Here is a 16,102-nt window from a genome sequence, read left to right as displayed (position 1 = left end):
GTGTGCCTCCAACTGACAAGAGTGAAGGCCTGAATCTGCTTCTGCTACGTCTCAGTTATCAATGTAGCCTGAATTAGTCAGTCATCTCACTCCTGCTTTCTGGAGTGCAGCGTGTCACTTGTCAAACCCCATCCAGGATGACTTGAAACCTGCTCACATGCACTCACATATTCCCCAACACACACACACACACACACTGACAGAGACAGATGAACAAACGTGTGCAGTCACACTTCAGGCAGGCAGCCTTCACCTGAGCTACTCTGCAGCTCATTTTAAATGGCAGCTCGTGTTGCACAGCAGGGTGCAAAACGCCAGCTCTCAAAAGGTAAAAAAAAAGACAGAAAAACAACTACTCCCATTGTGACTCATGATTTCCCCCTCTTTTCACACATAAAAAACATATATGCTCTTTTTGAATAAAACAACAGCACTGTAATATTTGAAGGAGCCTTTTCGGTGATAGAGGGTGCACTGTAAATGTGAGTTTGATTATAATGGTGCCATTTTTTGTGTTTTTAAAGATGTGAATGATCCTTATTTAGGCCAACTTGAATGCATCTGCAGCTGTGATACCCAGGGCTGGAGGCGTAATGTTTTCAGGTTGTATGGCTATCAGTCCAGACCATTCTTGTGAACAAAGGATCTCAGGAGTGCTTTTGAGGATTTTTTTAAAATCTGCATAAATGCCCACTCTGGCATCAGATTTTGGAGTCACAGGCCAATGCCATTGAACTTCATGTTCACCCCTTGCATGTGAACGCTGTGTCTCAGAAATGTTTTGGAGATTTTCTTAAAAATGTTCATACATGTCCATTCTTACTCAGGGATGAACTAAACAGATTTTGGAGATCCTCAGTCAGAGGACACAGTCTTTTGGTCTCATGTTCACCCCTTGCTTGCAAAAGCTATAGCTCATAAATGCTCCAGGTGATTTCTTTAATTTTTTTTAATCTGTGCCCACTTTGATTAATAGATGAATGGTTTTGATCTTGGAGATCAAAACTCAAAGGCCATCGTCTTTGGACCTCATGTTCATCCCTATCTTTTAAACACCATATCTTAAGGAAGCCTTTAAATATTTTCTTTAGAGTTTGCTGCACTGCCAGCCCTGATTTAGCCAAAACTCACAGTCATAAGGCCAGATGTTCATCCTTTGCTTGTAAAAATGATACCTCAAGAATGTTTTGGGTTGATTCTCTGATGATGAACTGATTGCATTTTGCAGATCACAAAGGTCACGGCCACTGGGCCTCATGTTCATGCCTTATTATTGATCATGATATCTCAAGGAAGGTTTGAGAGATATTTTCCAAACTTTGCACAAATTCCAGCTCTGATTTAAGGATGAACTGTTTAGATTTTAGAGATTGTAAGTCAAAGATCACTGTCTTTGTGCCTCATGTTCATCACTTGCTTGTGAACATGATATCTCACGAATGCTTTAGGATATTTCTTTGAAATTTTTCAAAAATGTGCACTTTAATTCATGTATGAACTGTTAACATTTTGGACGTCAGTTGTCAAAGGCCATGGTTATTGAGCTGGGTCTCATTTTCATCCCTTGTTTGAAATGCAATATCTTTGGAAAGTTTTCGTTGATTTTCTTGAAACTTTGCACAAATTCCAGCAGTAATCATAGGATGAACTGATTTTATTTTGGAGATCATTTTGGAGGTCTGAGTCATTGGCATACTTTTGTATGCAGTATGTCAGATATGCTTTGAGGGATTTTTCTTTAAAACCAGCACAAAAGAATGAACTGAATAGATTTCAGGCAGTCATCTCACATTTGCAACTATTCAAAAACGTTTATTTCAATAACACAATATGACTGATTATGGCATCAGGCTCCAGCCCCATTACTCCTGCAGATTATTTTACATGAACTGTTTTGGATGTGATGAGATAGCATCCTAAACCCCTCCACTGGAGCCAACAGGCAGATGTTCTGGTGGTAGGTTGAAAGCAACAGCGCAGGGCTGGCAATAGCAGAGCAGGAGGAGAGACTGGAAATCTTTCAGCTTTAATTGACTGACATATTATGAGGATTTTTGTCAGGTGATTGGATTAGGATGCATGCCAGGCTCATGCTTGAGTTTTTTCCCTTGAACTTGGTCACAGGCATTGCACCATTTTGGATGGGAAAGGTCAAAGTCATCAGGCTTCATATTCATTCCTTACTTAAGCTTTGTATGAATCACACTACCACAAAAACCAAGTGAAGAAAAGCCTCAGCACCATATTGCAGCCATTGTGCTGGACCATCGTTGTGGAGAGGGCGTTTATTTATCCATCTACAGCCCTCTCAGTGCAGTGCAGTTAAAATTATGTTTATGAATGCCATCCATTATCTCCAACTTCTCTTCTCAAGTTTTAAGTTGGATTGGAAAGAGTGACCAGCTTACAGAAGAGCAGATCTTGTCCTGGAAATCCATTAAAGCTAATTGGGATAACTGCTGGCGACAGCTAAAGATCTGTCAGTGGTGTCCAAGATTAAAACAGCCTGAAGAGAAGTTATAACCAAGAGCCAAATCTATTGAGACCAAGATAACTCCTAAACTTTGAGGGACAGAGCCAGGACAAAGATCAGCTAAATTTAACCACTGCTCAACACTGCATTAACTACATCCCTCTTAACATTTTCAGAAAAACTCCAAACAAACCATAGTATACAGGGTTATTGCATGCCAGACTTTAACTTGACTTTTTTCCCGATTGCTCCCTGTTAAATATTTTGTGAGAAGTCAGGGTGAGCTGATTTATGACTGAATTGGAATTAGTCCAACCACACATAGCATTAATATGAAGGCAAATACTCTCATTAACACATAGTATAGTGAATCTGCTCCTTTGTCTACCACTTTGGTGCCTTTATTTTAACATTATGTCTTGTCTCCTGAGACCCTTCTAGCCCAGTTATTCCAGTGATGGTGTCACCATGTGAGAATGCGAACATTTCAGGGACATCTTCTTGATCTTGATCCAGCATGATTTCAAAGAAATCAAAAATTTCAGGCATGGATATGTAAATGACTTTTTTTAAGCATTTTTAGTAATGTAATCCTCCAATCTTTGACACAGTGTTGGTACTTGCACAAATACTGCATTGGTCACCTGCTGGCTGTGGTTCCCCAAACTGTTGCTGCAAAGTTGGAAGCATAGCATTGTCCAAAATGTCTTGGTATGCTGACGCATACCTTTCACTGGAGATAAGGAGTCTAGCCCAAACCCTGAAAACAGCCCCATACCATTATCCCTTCTCCACCAAACCTCACAGTTGGCACAATGCTGTCAGGCAGGTAATGTTCTCCCAGCATCCGCCAAACCTCAACTCACCCATCTGACTGCCAACAAGAGAAGCATTATCTGTCCCTACACAGAACACGTTTCTGCTGCTCCACAGTCCAGTGTTGTTGCGCTTTACACCACTCCATCTGACACTTGGAATTGGACTTGGTGATGTGAGGCTTGCCTTACAGCTGCTTGTCATTGAAAACCCATTACTTCCAGTAGAAATTCGTAACTTTTCAGCTACTGAATCAATAGAGCGTTGGTGACATTTCTGCATTTCTGCTTTGTGGCTGAGTTGCTGTTGTTCCTAAATGCTTCCACTTTGTAAAAATATCACGAATGGCTGACGGTGGAATGTCCAGTAGGGATTGAATTGCACAAACAATCCTATTGCAGAGGTCGCATCCATCACAGTACCACACTTGAAGTCACTGAGCTCTTCAGGACGACCCATTTTGTATCACACATGTTTGCAAATGGAGACTGCGTGGCTAGGTGCTTTATTTTATACACCTATAGTACCAGGTCTGATTGAAACACCTGAATTCACAATACTAATACATATAGAGAATCCATTTTGCAACCAGTGACAGTAAAGCCTGAGTCATTCAGTAATAATCCACAGTGATTTAAGTCTTGACCAGTCTTGAAAAACAAAATTTAAAGTCTTTGTGAGAGACAAACAAGATAGACTGGGAGAATGATTTGAAAGTAGCACAATGCCTATATTCAGCGCTTTCTATATTCCAGCTCCTGCATCGCACTGAGATCTAATTCAAATTGAATGAAGGGACAGAGCGCTCAAGTCCTCACCCGGAGTCCGTCCTGAGGCGATGTTTGACGTTGCCTGTTTCAAGCTGCATGACGGCGTGGCTGGCCATCCATGATCTACTGCTGGAGAGGAAGACAGTCCCGCTGTGGACTGTACACACATCAGTTTGGATGCTCCAGACTGATGCGATGTCTACAAGGCAGCAGCCATGCTGTGTCACGTATACACGCTCCGTAGGATCCTCAGCGTCGAGGCTCAGGCTGTGTGTTAAGGAGCTGACCTCGCTCTCTGGAAGGTCAGCCTCTCTGCACATGAAAAAATAAAAGGTGCTCATGATCGTCTGTGCGTTTCTACGGCCCTGCCCGCCCGCCTGCCTGTCCGTGTGTCAGCTCCTAATGATGAGCACGATGGAGGGAATCAAAGAGGAGATAGAGCTGACGTTGGGGCGAGCTCTCCGTGGGACACCAGGTGATTGGGGAGGGAGCTTTGAAGCAACTTGTTGGATGGCTGTCCATTAATGTAAAATATCTGCTTTTCAAAGAGCTTTATTCAAGCTCAGAGTGGCGGGGCCCATAGGGGTCAAGGCGTCTGGCAGAATAATCTGTATTTCGCTTAAGAGAGAGATGTGGATAAAAGGAAGGGTGGCACATGGTGACCAGGCCATCTTCTGAGCTATTCCTGGCGTCAGACTTTCAGAAAAAGAAGAGACAATCCTTACAATAAGAGGTTTCTGGTTGCACTTTTATACACTCTTCTCTCAGCAGTCTACTTGATCTCTGACTGTTATAAACCAAGCTTTTTGATCATCTCTACATCACTATTTATTCAGTTTGGTCAAGGATCAATCTGTCTCTTTACATATGGGGCTTCTCACAGATCAATTTTCCTCCAGTCACAATGAACTGAGTCGGGCACAGACAGAATTTTATCCACCAAGTAGCAGGTTTATGAACACTGAATTATGGCTGCGTAAATCGCTCCATCCGTTTTAAGTTACCACGATACAGTTACGGGTCTATCTGGGCTTATGAAAGCTACCAGTTCCAGAGAGGTTACAGCAAAACTTGAGTAAGAGTCAAAGATCACAGCGCACTCATCATACGCTGTGACAATCCCTCTTGTCTCATTCAGTGAAGCAAAGACAGACATAGATGACACACAGCAGTCCAGCCCGCTCATGACCCCTATTAAATCTGAGCAAATCTTTGATATGTACTTTGATACTGTATTTTATTGATACTGGAGGGGTGTTCGTAATATCAAGTACAGTTCTGCATTCCAGGAGATCAGAGCGGGGGCTGTTTTGTCTCAGAAGCCGTCCTGTGACCCTTGAGAGGTCCTCATAAGCCAGGTTTACTTGGGTTTTTACAAGAGATGGTGATGTATGGGCTCCCCGTGTTATATCTGTCTACAGTTTCTCTTTCATGATCATTACTCCAATGATCTGTCTGCTTATAATCAGCCTGGTCAGATGCTTACTTGAAGTAAATCCAAAGCATTTGCAGCATCAAGTTTCATTTAAGAATTAAACTGTGTCTTATAGCATAATGTAATCACTAAACTGCCCTTTAACTGACCTTTAAAAAAGCATTCAAATACTTTGTTCCACTTATATAAAGTGAGTAAAACTAAAAAAATTATAGAAAACACAAGAGTGCTTTGTCAGCTCTCTAAAGGGGACTAGAAAATTTAGGATGCAAGTGGACTCAGTAAAACAAAACTTGATTTATGAAGCACCTTTCATATATAAAAACTATATGGCCTGAAGTGCATGAATAAAATCAGACTCTGAATGCAATGGGTAAACTAACATCAGCATGAAACAAGAAATAAGATAGTGCTGCTCTATTACAGAAAAAGCCAAAATCCTAGTTCGTTTGGTTAATGTTCAGATCAGGATTATTAACCCTTGGAAGTCCATGGGCTATTTTGGCATTTTGTTAATACTTTTTTTGACAATATAAACCACTCAGAAGATGTTTACCATGCTCATGTTTGGGTTTTTTTCTGCACTACCCCAACTTTATGAAGTGAAAATTATTCTTTTTAAGTTTAACTTACTGCATTAGATATAGGACCTCCGAAAAACACAACCCCACCCCAAAAAGTGATTTTTAAAAACTGTTATTTAAACCAATATGTTGTCTTTCTTTTTTCAAAGAAATAACAAAATTCTGAAATTCTGAAGAAAATACCAGTGCCAGTCCTGTACAGCATGGTGTACTGTCCTCTATGTGCAGAATTAATTTCAATATCAAATGATCATTATTTCCTGTTTTACTTGGCCTATTGACATCAAACATAAACTGAAAGAAATGAGTGCAAAATGTGTCTTTGTTTTCATGCTAAAATGTGACAAAAATAGTGGACTCCTAAGGGTTAAAGACAATTATGCATTGATATTTCATTATGTGCAACATTCTAAAAAGTTTTAAACAAAGACTGTTGAAAAAAGTGTGGAAAAAAAGTATCTTGCAGCAAAGTGAAATTTATTCAAGCTGAAAATCACACTGTGTGATAACAAGGAAAATGTTATATATTAGTTTAAGTACTAAAGTTTGCCTACCTTCGTCAACGGTGAATTAAGGTTAGACTTTGATACTGAAACTTATAGCAGGTTTTTAAAAGATAAATATGAACAAATTTTCATAGTGGGAAGTTTAATATGCCTCACTAGACATCCCCAAAAATGAAACTGTCTGCTTATGATGCTTTGGATAGTGGATTAGATTTTACTCTTTAGGGAAATTAGTGTTTTCAGATGCATTGTGATGCACATGTTGCTAATTTCCCTCTGCCTACAAAATATTCATATGCATGACCCTGTTTTGTGTACACACAACGTTTATGGAAAACAACAAGTTGGTCCTCCATTTCTGTCACACATTTAAGTTTATGCTTTATGTTTACTATAGTTGCCCTGGCTGTGTTTGTTGTGCTTCCTTCTTTGGTCAGCTTGCTTCCTGACTGACTGTTGTTCTGTTCCACGTAACAATCATGCTCATGTGTGCTTGGCTGTCCTCAGTGCCCCCCCCCCCAAATTAGCGCAGCTCAGAACATCCTCCAAGCAGGTCGAAGAGGAAAAGATCACTCTCAACACACCTCACATCACAGGAAAGTCTGGAAAATAATCTATTATATTATATTATATTATATTATATTATATTATATTATATTATATTATATTATATATTTTTTAATCAGACCCTTTGATGCAAGCAGGTAATCTGACCCAAATCAGACCAATTATCTTGGTATGTACACCTCGCATAACTTTATGGAAGTACCACTAAATCTGAAGTATGAATTGCTTCAGCGTATAAGGTGCTGTCTCTTTTTTGGAGGTCTCCCATAGACAAAACAGGTTAGAATTTTGATAATTTTCATTGGAAGCCACAATTCACTGTGTCTGTAAAGCTGTGTAGCTCTGTCTATTTGCAACCCAAGCTGAGTTTTCAGCCTACATTGATAGGTTTGAAGTACAGACACAAAGCCATCAAATAACACTGCACTTTCTGCTACTCCCTGGTGTCTTATAATGAAGAGTCTCTTTAGTTAAACCAGTGCTCCAAGGTTTTTGCTGAACAGTTTTCTGTATATGTGAGAATATGATCTAATGAGGGTGAAAAGCTGTTAAAAAGTGGCATTGCCAGCCTTGTTCGAGTCAATATGTTTACAAAGATGCTTTGTTCATTGGAGCGGTCTGGAATAAATGATGAATGTTGGTCAAATTTTCTACCATGTCAGGTTTTGTGCAGTGGCACATTTCATAGTGCCATAAAACATTTTTTAATAGAATTTTATACTTGTATTTTAGTCATACCGGTGTATGGGACAGAGGCATCTTTTAGAGTGAGACAAAGGTACTTGAAAGCATGTATGTACATTAGATTATGCAGTAGTTAGTCTTAATTCTGATGATGCTGGTAGTCTTGTTTACATGAAGAAGCACTTGTTCAGGTTTCAGTCTGATTCATAGCCAGTTAAAATATCCTCACAGGAGATTTGAAAAACTAAAATGCCTTCATTTTTCACTACATTTTTGAATGTAGACCTTGTCACCAGCAGTTAGTTAGGGATTATCGGTTAACATGTTTTTATTTTTTAATTAATTTTAGCGTTTTATGTGTAAAAACAGGAAAAAAATCCCATGTTAAGCATCTCCATAACCCACATGTACATGCAAACACACCCAGAAGCCCTCAAAGACTCCAGCCTCTGATCTGACCTGACATCTTCTAAGCTACCGTTTCCTCACGCTGCTTAACTCAGACCACATTTCTCCCAGAGTGCCTCTCCCTCTCCCCTCTCACTTGCCAGACCTCTCTCTCCTTTACATCCCTCTTTCCCTGCGTTCTCGTGTCCCAGCATCTGGTTTGAATATAGCGATGTGTGCTACTGTGTTACTGATAGAAGTTTGGACTGTAGGTTTTCTCTTTGATTTTCCCATCCTCCTCATGCCTCTTCCTCTTCAACTTTTACAAAGCCTGCATTGAGAGAACAAAGTCGAATGTATTTTCTGATTTTGAAGCGTGCTGTATGAGCCGTACTGCAGGCAGGTGATGTTATTTTGTGTTTGTGTAATGTTAATGCTCTGTTTGATTGAATACATCCCAGACTGATGTATAATTTCTCAATCACCTTTTCTGATCTTGTGTAATTTACGTTCCTAATGCAAAATTTGTTCTTGTGATCACACTTAATGCTCGATTTTATTTATGTGGCTGCATTTCCTTGTAGGAAATTGGACTTTTATTGCATTCCTCTTCTTTTTGTAAATAGAGATGATTTGCATAAATGCAATTGTCATAAATGTATCGAGCTAGAATGCCTTCTCAATCTTTCTTTCATATTGTTAGTGTATTTTAGGAAAGTAATCACTCACAGTAACAGTGTTTGTTATGAAAGACCCTTCAAGCTCTTCTTATTGGTGATTCTATTAAATATTGTCTCTGTTTTGTGTTTGTGTAGACAGAAGCAAGGGAGACCATCCCCAAGATGTTAGCAGAGCTGGACCTGGGCCGAACAGAGAAGTGTGTGAGGGTGAACTCGGTGTCCAGTGGTTTAGCTGAGGCTGACCTGCATGTCATCCTGCAGGCCGAAGTTCTCCCTCCTGCGATCATGCTGCCTAAAGTGGAAGACACTCAGGAGGTGCAGTGGGTGAGTTGAGATTGCCCTCCATGTCAGAGGTTCTGTAGTTTTTTTTAAGTCAAAGAGAAAAATCGTTCTTAAAAGCAAGTGTAATCACATCCTGAAATAACAACACAAACTTGCAACACATGCACAAAGCAAGAAAGCCCGTGACACTTCTCTCCCTTACCTCTGGGCGTCTTTTAAAAACACACTGGTGCTCCGACACAAAGTCATGAGGTAAGAAGAAACCGCAGGAATCTTCAAAGCAATCATAACAAACTTTTTTCCACATCCCAGTAAAAGAGGGAATCGATCCCTGTGGCAGGACTCGGGGACAGGCCAAGTGTTTTTCTTGGCCGCTGCTCAAGAAGCGGATGACATTTCTTCGGATTAGCTCCAGAAGCCTGATAGCTTTCTGTAACAACACAATGGTGCCTTCTGCTACCGCTGAACTCTCAGAGGGACAGAGAGCGTTATATTGTGGCTAAGAATTAATTTAATCTAACTTAAAGAAATCAGCCAGACAGATATAATGAATAAAAATATACTGAAAGGCTGTCCTCCCAGTTTTTGTGGTTAATGTGTGAGAAAAACAGCGAGCAGGCCTCTAGTGTACTCCTACATTTGTTAACACACAAGAAAAGAGGTAGCAAAATATGCTTGAAATGACTGTCCACTTATTTTTTCCTCATATGATTAACTTTTAGCAATTTGTCCCAAAAAATCTGGACCTTCACCCTAGTTAAGAGCTACTCGGGCTTGTTCGGCCATCCCTCTGGCTTTCTATAAAGGGGCGCTGCACGGATGTCAGGTCCCCAAAGGTCAGGAGACAGTGACATCATTAATGTAGGCCTTTCTGATCAGCTCCATATGCCTCACTTACCAAGAGGAAACAACTTACTGTCTGACTCCTGCACTTTCTGTGGCTTTAAACACTTCAAAGATGCTTTTCTTACTTCCTATTCACAACATATTCTTGCTCTAATCTGCCATTTGAGATATTATTTGCATAATTTCTTCTCTTTATTTCCCAGACTTTAAGCTGTTTACCTTAGCATTTTTAATTGGCCGACTTACTTTCTCTATGTGTGACAAACGCACACTCATCCGTGGTTTCTGCAAAGGGGCAGGAAGTTTTTAACTAGTGGTTTTAATTAGAACACATCTACTTCCTGCTGCCCTTTCTTCTTCCAAGTATAATTGGTGACAGGTGTTCACTAATTCTCTGCCTCAGCTCAGCAGCTTCTACCTCCTCTCAGAAAAGAATCACTGCTGAGCTGTGGGTTTTAAAAGTTGTCCTTTTGATTAGTAATATACAGAAAATGACTAGCAGGGCAAGGGTTGCAACAATACCAGGATTTTAAACTTTATAATAATAATGCTTGTAAAAATAAAACCCCATCCATGAGGTATAGGAGAATAGCCACAGGGCTATCATCAGGCACTCAGGATATATTTTTAAAGGTTTTATGTAATCAGAGCATTTATGGTGAAACAGTATCAATACGGAAAAATCTATGACAGGTTTAACCACATATGATCTTTTTCAGTGTGAATATGCTGTGGAAAGAGAGGTCTGCTTGAATCATCTCGTGTCCCAGGGCATGAATGATACCAGCATTTATTTGTATAAGCCATAGCTGTCAATTTAATAAATGTTTGACTGTGACTATGACTATAATTCAATTTAGGTCTGAAATTAATGCATTCAGTTTTCAAAATTCCAGTAATTGACTGCTATTTTGTCTCAGGTAAACCACAATTAAACTATCCAGCGGGACAGCAGCTTAATACTCGGGCTGGGACATTTAAATCACTGATAATCAGTAATTAGCAACACATTTATTTACCAGTGCACCATTATCGTGTAGCAGTTCACATCACACGCAGACAGTTGATAACTTTTGCTTTCTGTAACAAGATGTTATGGGATAAAACGATACCGGTGGGCTTTCCAATAATAAAATGCATGATGTTTTCCCCACTGTGCCTCTTAAGTGGGCCACACACAAAACAATAATTGTGCTGATTGTTGGGCTGAATCCCTCCTTCCCATCAAAGTCAGCAAAGGCCTGATTATCAGAGGGTTCTTAAGATTATCTTGCCAGACCGTCCTGCAGTGTGCGATGCGTTACGAGTGATTTTTTTTCCCCCTCTGATCAGGTGCCAGAACTTGAGATCGTAAGAATTTAACATGTTCAATATTTACAGCCAAATATCCTGATGTGCGTAGGCACAGAGGACAGCCGAGCAGACACGAGCATCGAATGGAGCAATAGCCAATCAGGAAGCAAGCTGACTGAAGGAAGCATAAAGTTAAGATGTCCCAACTTGTTGATTTGTGGCAACAAATCGAGTGTTAACAACCGCAGTGACTTAGCATGTGAGATTTGGTATTTAGAGTCATGAGAGCAGGTTGACAATCTGGTAGTCGTTCAACAGAATCTGTTACTTTGTGGTGTGCTGAGTTGATCCTCTTGAACCACTCCACACACCATACAAAAAAAAAATTGTGATTAATTCAGTGATTATGTTGTCATGTTGGGGTCTCTTACATTGAATAAATCTATTTCATGAAATTTTTATGTGTGTTTATATGTCCGATAAAATTCATGCTGCAGAGATAGAGGAACAATTTGTTTCTTTTTGCATTTGTGTGTCCATGAGTGAGTGAGACCTGACACAACACCAAGCATTAAGGAGCTAATGATAGCTGGGTAAAGCCGTGAGTATAGAGGTCTGTGAAGTATGATATGATGATATGATTAATTGAATTAACTGAAATTCTGCTGTTAATTGTGTTCTTCAAATATGTTATCAGTGCCCTAATTAAATACACATAATCCCTGCACGGCTGCACCATAATTTTCAACTGTATTGTTATTGCAATATGGCCTGAATATGGTGGAAAGTTAGAATTTACTGCAAAAAATAATAATTTCTTTTGCATTGTTACTCTATATGAGTACATTTTTCTGCAGGTAACATTTTGCACCTCTCAACACTTTTGTTCCCTAAGATAACATACTGTAAACATGAGATTGAACAATGTTGAAAAATTTGACAGCCTTCATCAGGCTGCTGAGAGCTTTTATTGCCTCCTTATGTATGTTTTTCTTTTACAACTTAAGCTGTGTTGCCAAAATCACTCTGAGTGTATTGTAAATCTGTTTGCACATTGGATTTACGGTGTGTTTGTCTGGGTGTTTCTGCAGCAGCAGGTTATCCTGAAACAGAGTCTGGATTGGACCTTTTTCGTTCTCATGTTTGCTCATCTAATCCCATTGCTGTCCTCTTTCTTTTATCTTGTCTTCTTCTTGTGTCAGTTTTTGTATTTATCTGCCTGCATTGTAAGCATGTGTCTGATTTTCCTCCCTCTTTTAAGACAGCGCAGTAAATCCCTCACTTGTTTATTTTCCTCCCTTTTTTTTATTGATACTAGTGTAGGATCCTCCAGACTGATTTGTCGCTAAAAGATGGACTTGCTTGTTTCCCTTTGTGTGTAAACCTTTAGCTCTGCCTTCCTCCTCTCCCCCGGCCCTTGTGTGACTGACAGGCCTTATTGGGCTATAACAGGCGTAACTCCCTCCTTTTGTCCGGGGACAATTCTCACACAGATTCGGGAGCCATGTGCATTCTTTGCCCACCGCACTATTTGGTGTGCAGTGGGACCGAAAGAATCGCACCCTGTCCGCGCTCCTCCTCCTCTACTCCTCCTCCCGGGCCCCTCCCCTCATCCCCTCTTTCTCCGCTTCCCCTCTGTGAAATGAACACTTCAGCAGGCCGGAAACATTTAATCTGGCCCCCTTTTGAAGAAAATTAATTGAAACTTGTCCCACTATAGCCTCCTTTCTCTTGCTCCATCTCGCCCTCCTTCTCTTTTCATGATTGGGTGGCGAAATTGTCAGAGGGCTTGTTTGTAGCTTGGCTTTGAATGGAGAGAAGAGGTGTTATTTCTTCTTTTTTTCTTTGCTTTTTTATTTTTTTCCTCAATTTGGCAAAGAATAACATCCTAAGTGTGCTAGTTTTGAGAGCCATTGATGGCTAATGGTTGCTGTACGTGCCTGACGAACAATGAGGGAGCACTATAGTCCCTCTTATGAAGCGTGAATCAGGCCCTCCAAGTGTATAATAGCTGAAGAAGAGAGTGAAACGTGTAATCAGAGAGGCTTGGAGGCTCCTCATAGAAACCCAAACGGCCTTCTTGCTTGCCGTAACCGTGCTCAGGTTTCCCGGCTAGGTTTGTCCCACATCCTCTGTCACAGAAATAGGTTTATCTACACCCTCTTTTCACACTCTCCTCTCGGACCCCCCCACCCTAACCAGCCCCACCCCTTCCTGTGTTTGCGAAGGAGGGGGGGATATTATGCTAAGCCCCCAGCGTTAGTTTTTATGTTGCCATAGCAGCCTTGCTCCCACAGGGTTGTGACCTCAGATGATTACAGTACAAAGCCTATTGGGTCTTGAAAACCTCTTTGAAGATGAAAAGTCTTTGATGGTTTGTATTTATGCAAATCTCTCAGATATGATTTATCCAACTGAGATTGAATGGGGAGATGATTAAAATTGCCCCTATATATTTTTTGAAATCCTTCAATGGAGGCCCACTCTTTCAGTTTTTAGGGGCGAGAACAAGAGTGGTGAGTGCGTGCACCTGGGTTATTTAGCTCTTCATTTAGGAAAATAGCATAGCTGTACCTGAGGTTATTTATATCTGTCTTTTTCCTGGTGTGTCAAAGAGGGAGCGAGAGAAAAGGAGAGGAAGGAGGGGGACATGAGGTTAGACAGATTTCTACTCTGAGCTTTTGCGCCCCCTCCTTTTTTTTCCACTGGCTTTGAAAGGAAATATCTGACGGAGGGGGCTTTTGTGTGTTTCCAGATGATAGATTTTGGAATTTGGGCAACCCCACTGGCAGTCCAGGGCTAGCTGTGAACTGGTCTGTTGGAAAAAATTGAAATGCTTTGGTCTTCAAAGAATTAAACTTGGTTTTAAAGCCCTACTTAGGTGAGCTTGCATATTAGCAGGAGTCGTGCAGAATAAAGGCCTCAGCAAAGTGTCACATCACACTCTGATTGTTGCTCCAGTCTCCCTGTTCCCTGCTATGGAAGGAGCAGGGAGGGGTGCAGAGCGAAATAATGTAGGAGTAAAACACACTCAAAGACATCCCAAATCTTGTTTCTTCTCCCCTTTTTCTGTATTTTGTTTCTTCTTTGCTTCTCTGTGTGTATGCATGTGCTCAGCGCGCGTGTGCACATTTCCATGCGTGCATGTTCTCAGGGGAACTCATGCTGTAGTTGTGCCGAGCCTGTGAAAGAAGGTAGAGGAGAAGACTTCAGACGAAGAGGGGAACCCTGGTGATAATGTAAAATATTTCATTTCACCTGCTTTTGTGGCTGCTCTCCTGCGCTTGCTCCCTCCGCTGTTTGAACCCCTCATAGATGTGTTTCTGAATAAGGACTCAAATGGGAACGGCGCAGGTAATAAAGGTGTCAAGATTCGAATCAAAAGTGAGTTTTTGCACGTTAAGTTTTCTTTTTTTTTCCAATCTGTCTGTCTTTGTCCCATAGTGAATTTTGAAAGATGTGACATATCATTTATGTGGTTTTCCTCCTCAACATTTTCTCTTACAGTTTCAAATTCACTCTGGCAAAATAACTCAGGATCACAGTGTGGGTTTTCCCTTTTTTCATGCATGCTCTGCAAAGATTAAAGGCAGATTTACAGAACTACACAAGCAGAAATACCACATTAAGGAACATGATGTTCCGGAAATATTTGTGCATTTTTTAAACTTATAACAGAATCAAACAAAATCTGAAGAGAGTTTCAAAGTGAGTTTTTGCACTTCAAGTTTCTTTTTCTCCAGTCTTTGTTTTTCCCCATAGTAGATTTTAGAAGAATTGACATTCAGTATCATTTATGCAGTTCTGAATTCATTCTGATATAATAACTAAGGCAGATAATACTTAAAAAGTTTATTTTCTGTAAAGGTTCAGCTGAAATTCATAGCTGTATATATATCTATGTACCATACAAATCAGCAGTAAGGGGCGTACATATCACATAAAGTGACTTTTCGAAAGTCTCTTTCGAGAAAATCAAAGATTTTAAGAGATGACTGGGATCCACATCTTTGTTTGTTAGCCTATAGTAACACCTATCAGAAATTGCCTGACTAGCCTAACACATTTAGCATCTACACAGCAAAATCATCAGTGTCAATTCAACTCCCATCCTGTTAAATGTAACACTTTTTTTCTTTAAAGATTTAGTTTTGGGCTTTTAGTGCCTTTGTTCAATAGAAGAGGACAGTGGATAGAATTGAAAACAGGAGAGAGAGTGGGGAGAGACATGCGGTAAAGGGCCACAGGCCGGATTTGAACCCGGGCCTCCCGTGTACATGGGTAGGGCCTTAGACCACTAGGCCATCTGTGCACCCGATGTAACACTTTTTTACGGGTTTATATAATTCTCACAGGTTCTGGGTTAAATTTCAAATTAAAGTCTTAATATTTTAACTCTCTTGTTGTGTTGATTTTCAAAAACAGTACATCACTCTTTACTACAGACTATCCCTTGCCACAGGTGGGAAGTCACTAACTCAGTAACTAACTACAGTGCTGAAGTGTCAGACATCAAAGATAACAATAATCCACCAGAAACAAGAGCAAAGAGGTCCCAGCAGTGACCACTGCAAAGCAGGCAACATTAAAACGCATATATAACATATAAACACACCTAAACACTCTGCCCAAGGGCATCATGGGAAAACTCGGCCCTCCAGGCTTGAAATAGCAGTGGATAGAGATTAGATCAGTGGATTAATGCGGATGATTAACACTTTCAAATAACTCCAACAATGGAAGCCATTTCACTCAGAACAATGTTGAAATTACACCTCG

At 40.4% G+C, this 16,102-nt stretch overlaps 1 protein-coding gene across 1 annotated transcript in view; it reads left to right on the top strand.

Moving 5' to 3' along the window:
* The window catches only part of clybl (citrate lyase beta like), a 112,911-nt gene that overhangs the window by 76,449 nt on the left and 20,360 nt on the right, over positions 1-16,102 (top strand). The window contains exon 3 of the mRNA XM_041807806.1: positions 9,038-9,226. Within this exon, the coding sequence (XP_041663740.1) occupies positions 9,038-9,226 (189 nt within the window). The remainder of the gene's footprint in view (positions 1-9,037; positions 9,227-16,102) is intronic.

Source organism: Cheilinus undulatus, linkage group 15 (genome assembly GCF_018320785.1).
Source record: "Cheilinus undulatus linkage group 15, ASM1832078v1, whole genome shotgun sequence".
Lineage (NCBI taxonomy): Eukaryota > Metazoa > Chordata > Actinopteri > Labriformes > Labridae > Cheilinus > Cheilinus undulatus.
This window is presented reverse-complemented; position numbering and strand designations above follow the sequence as displayed.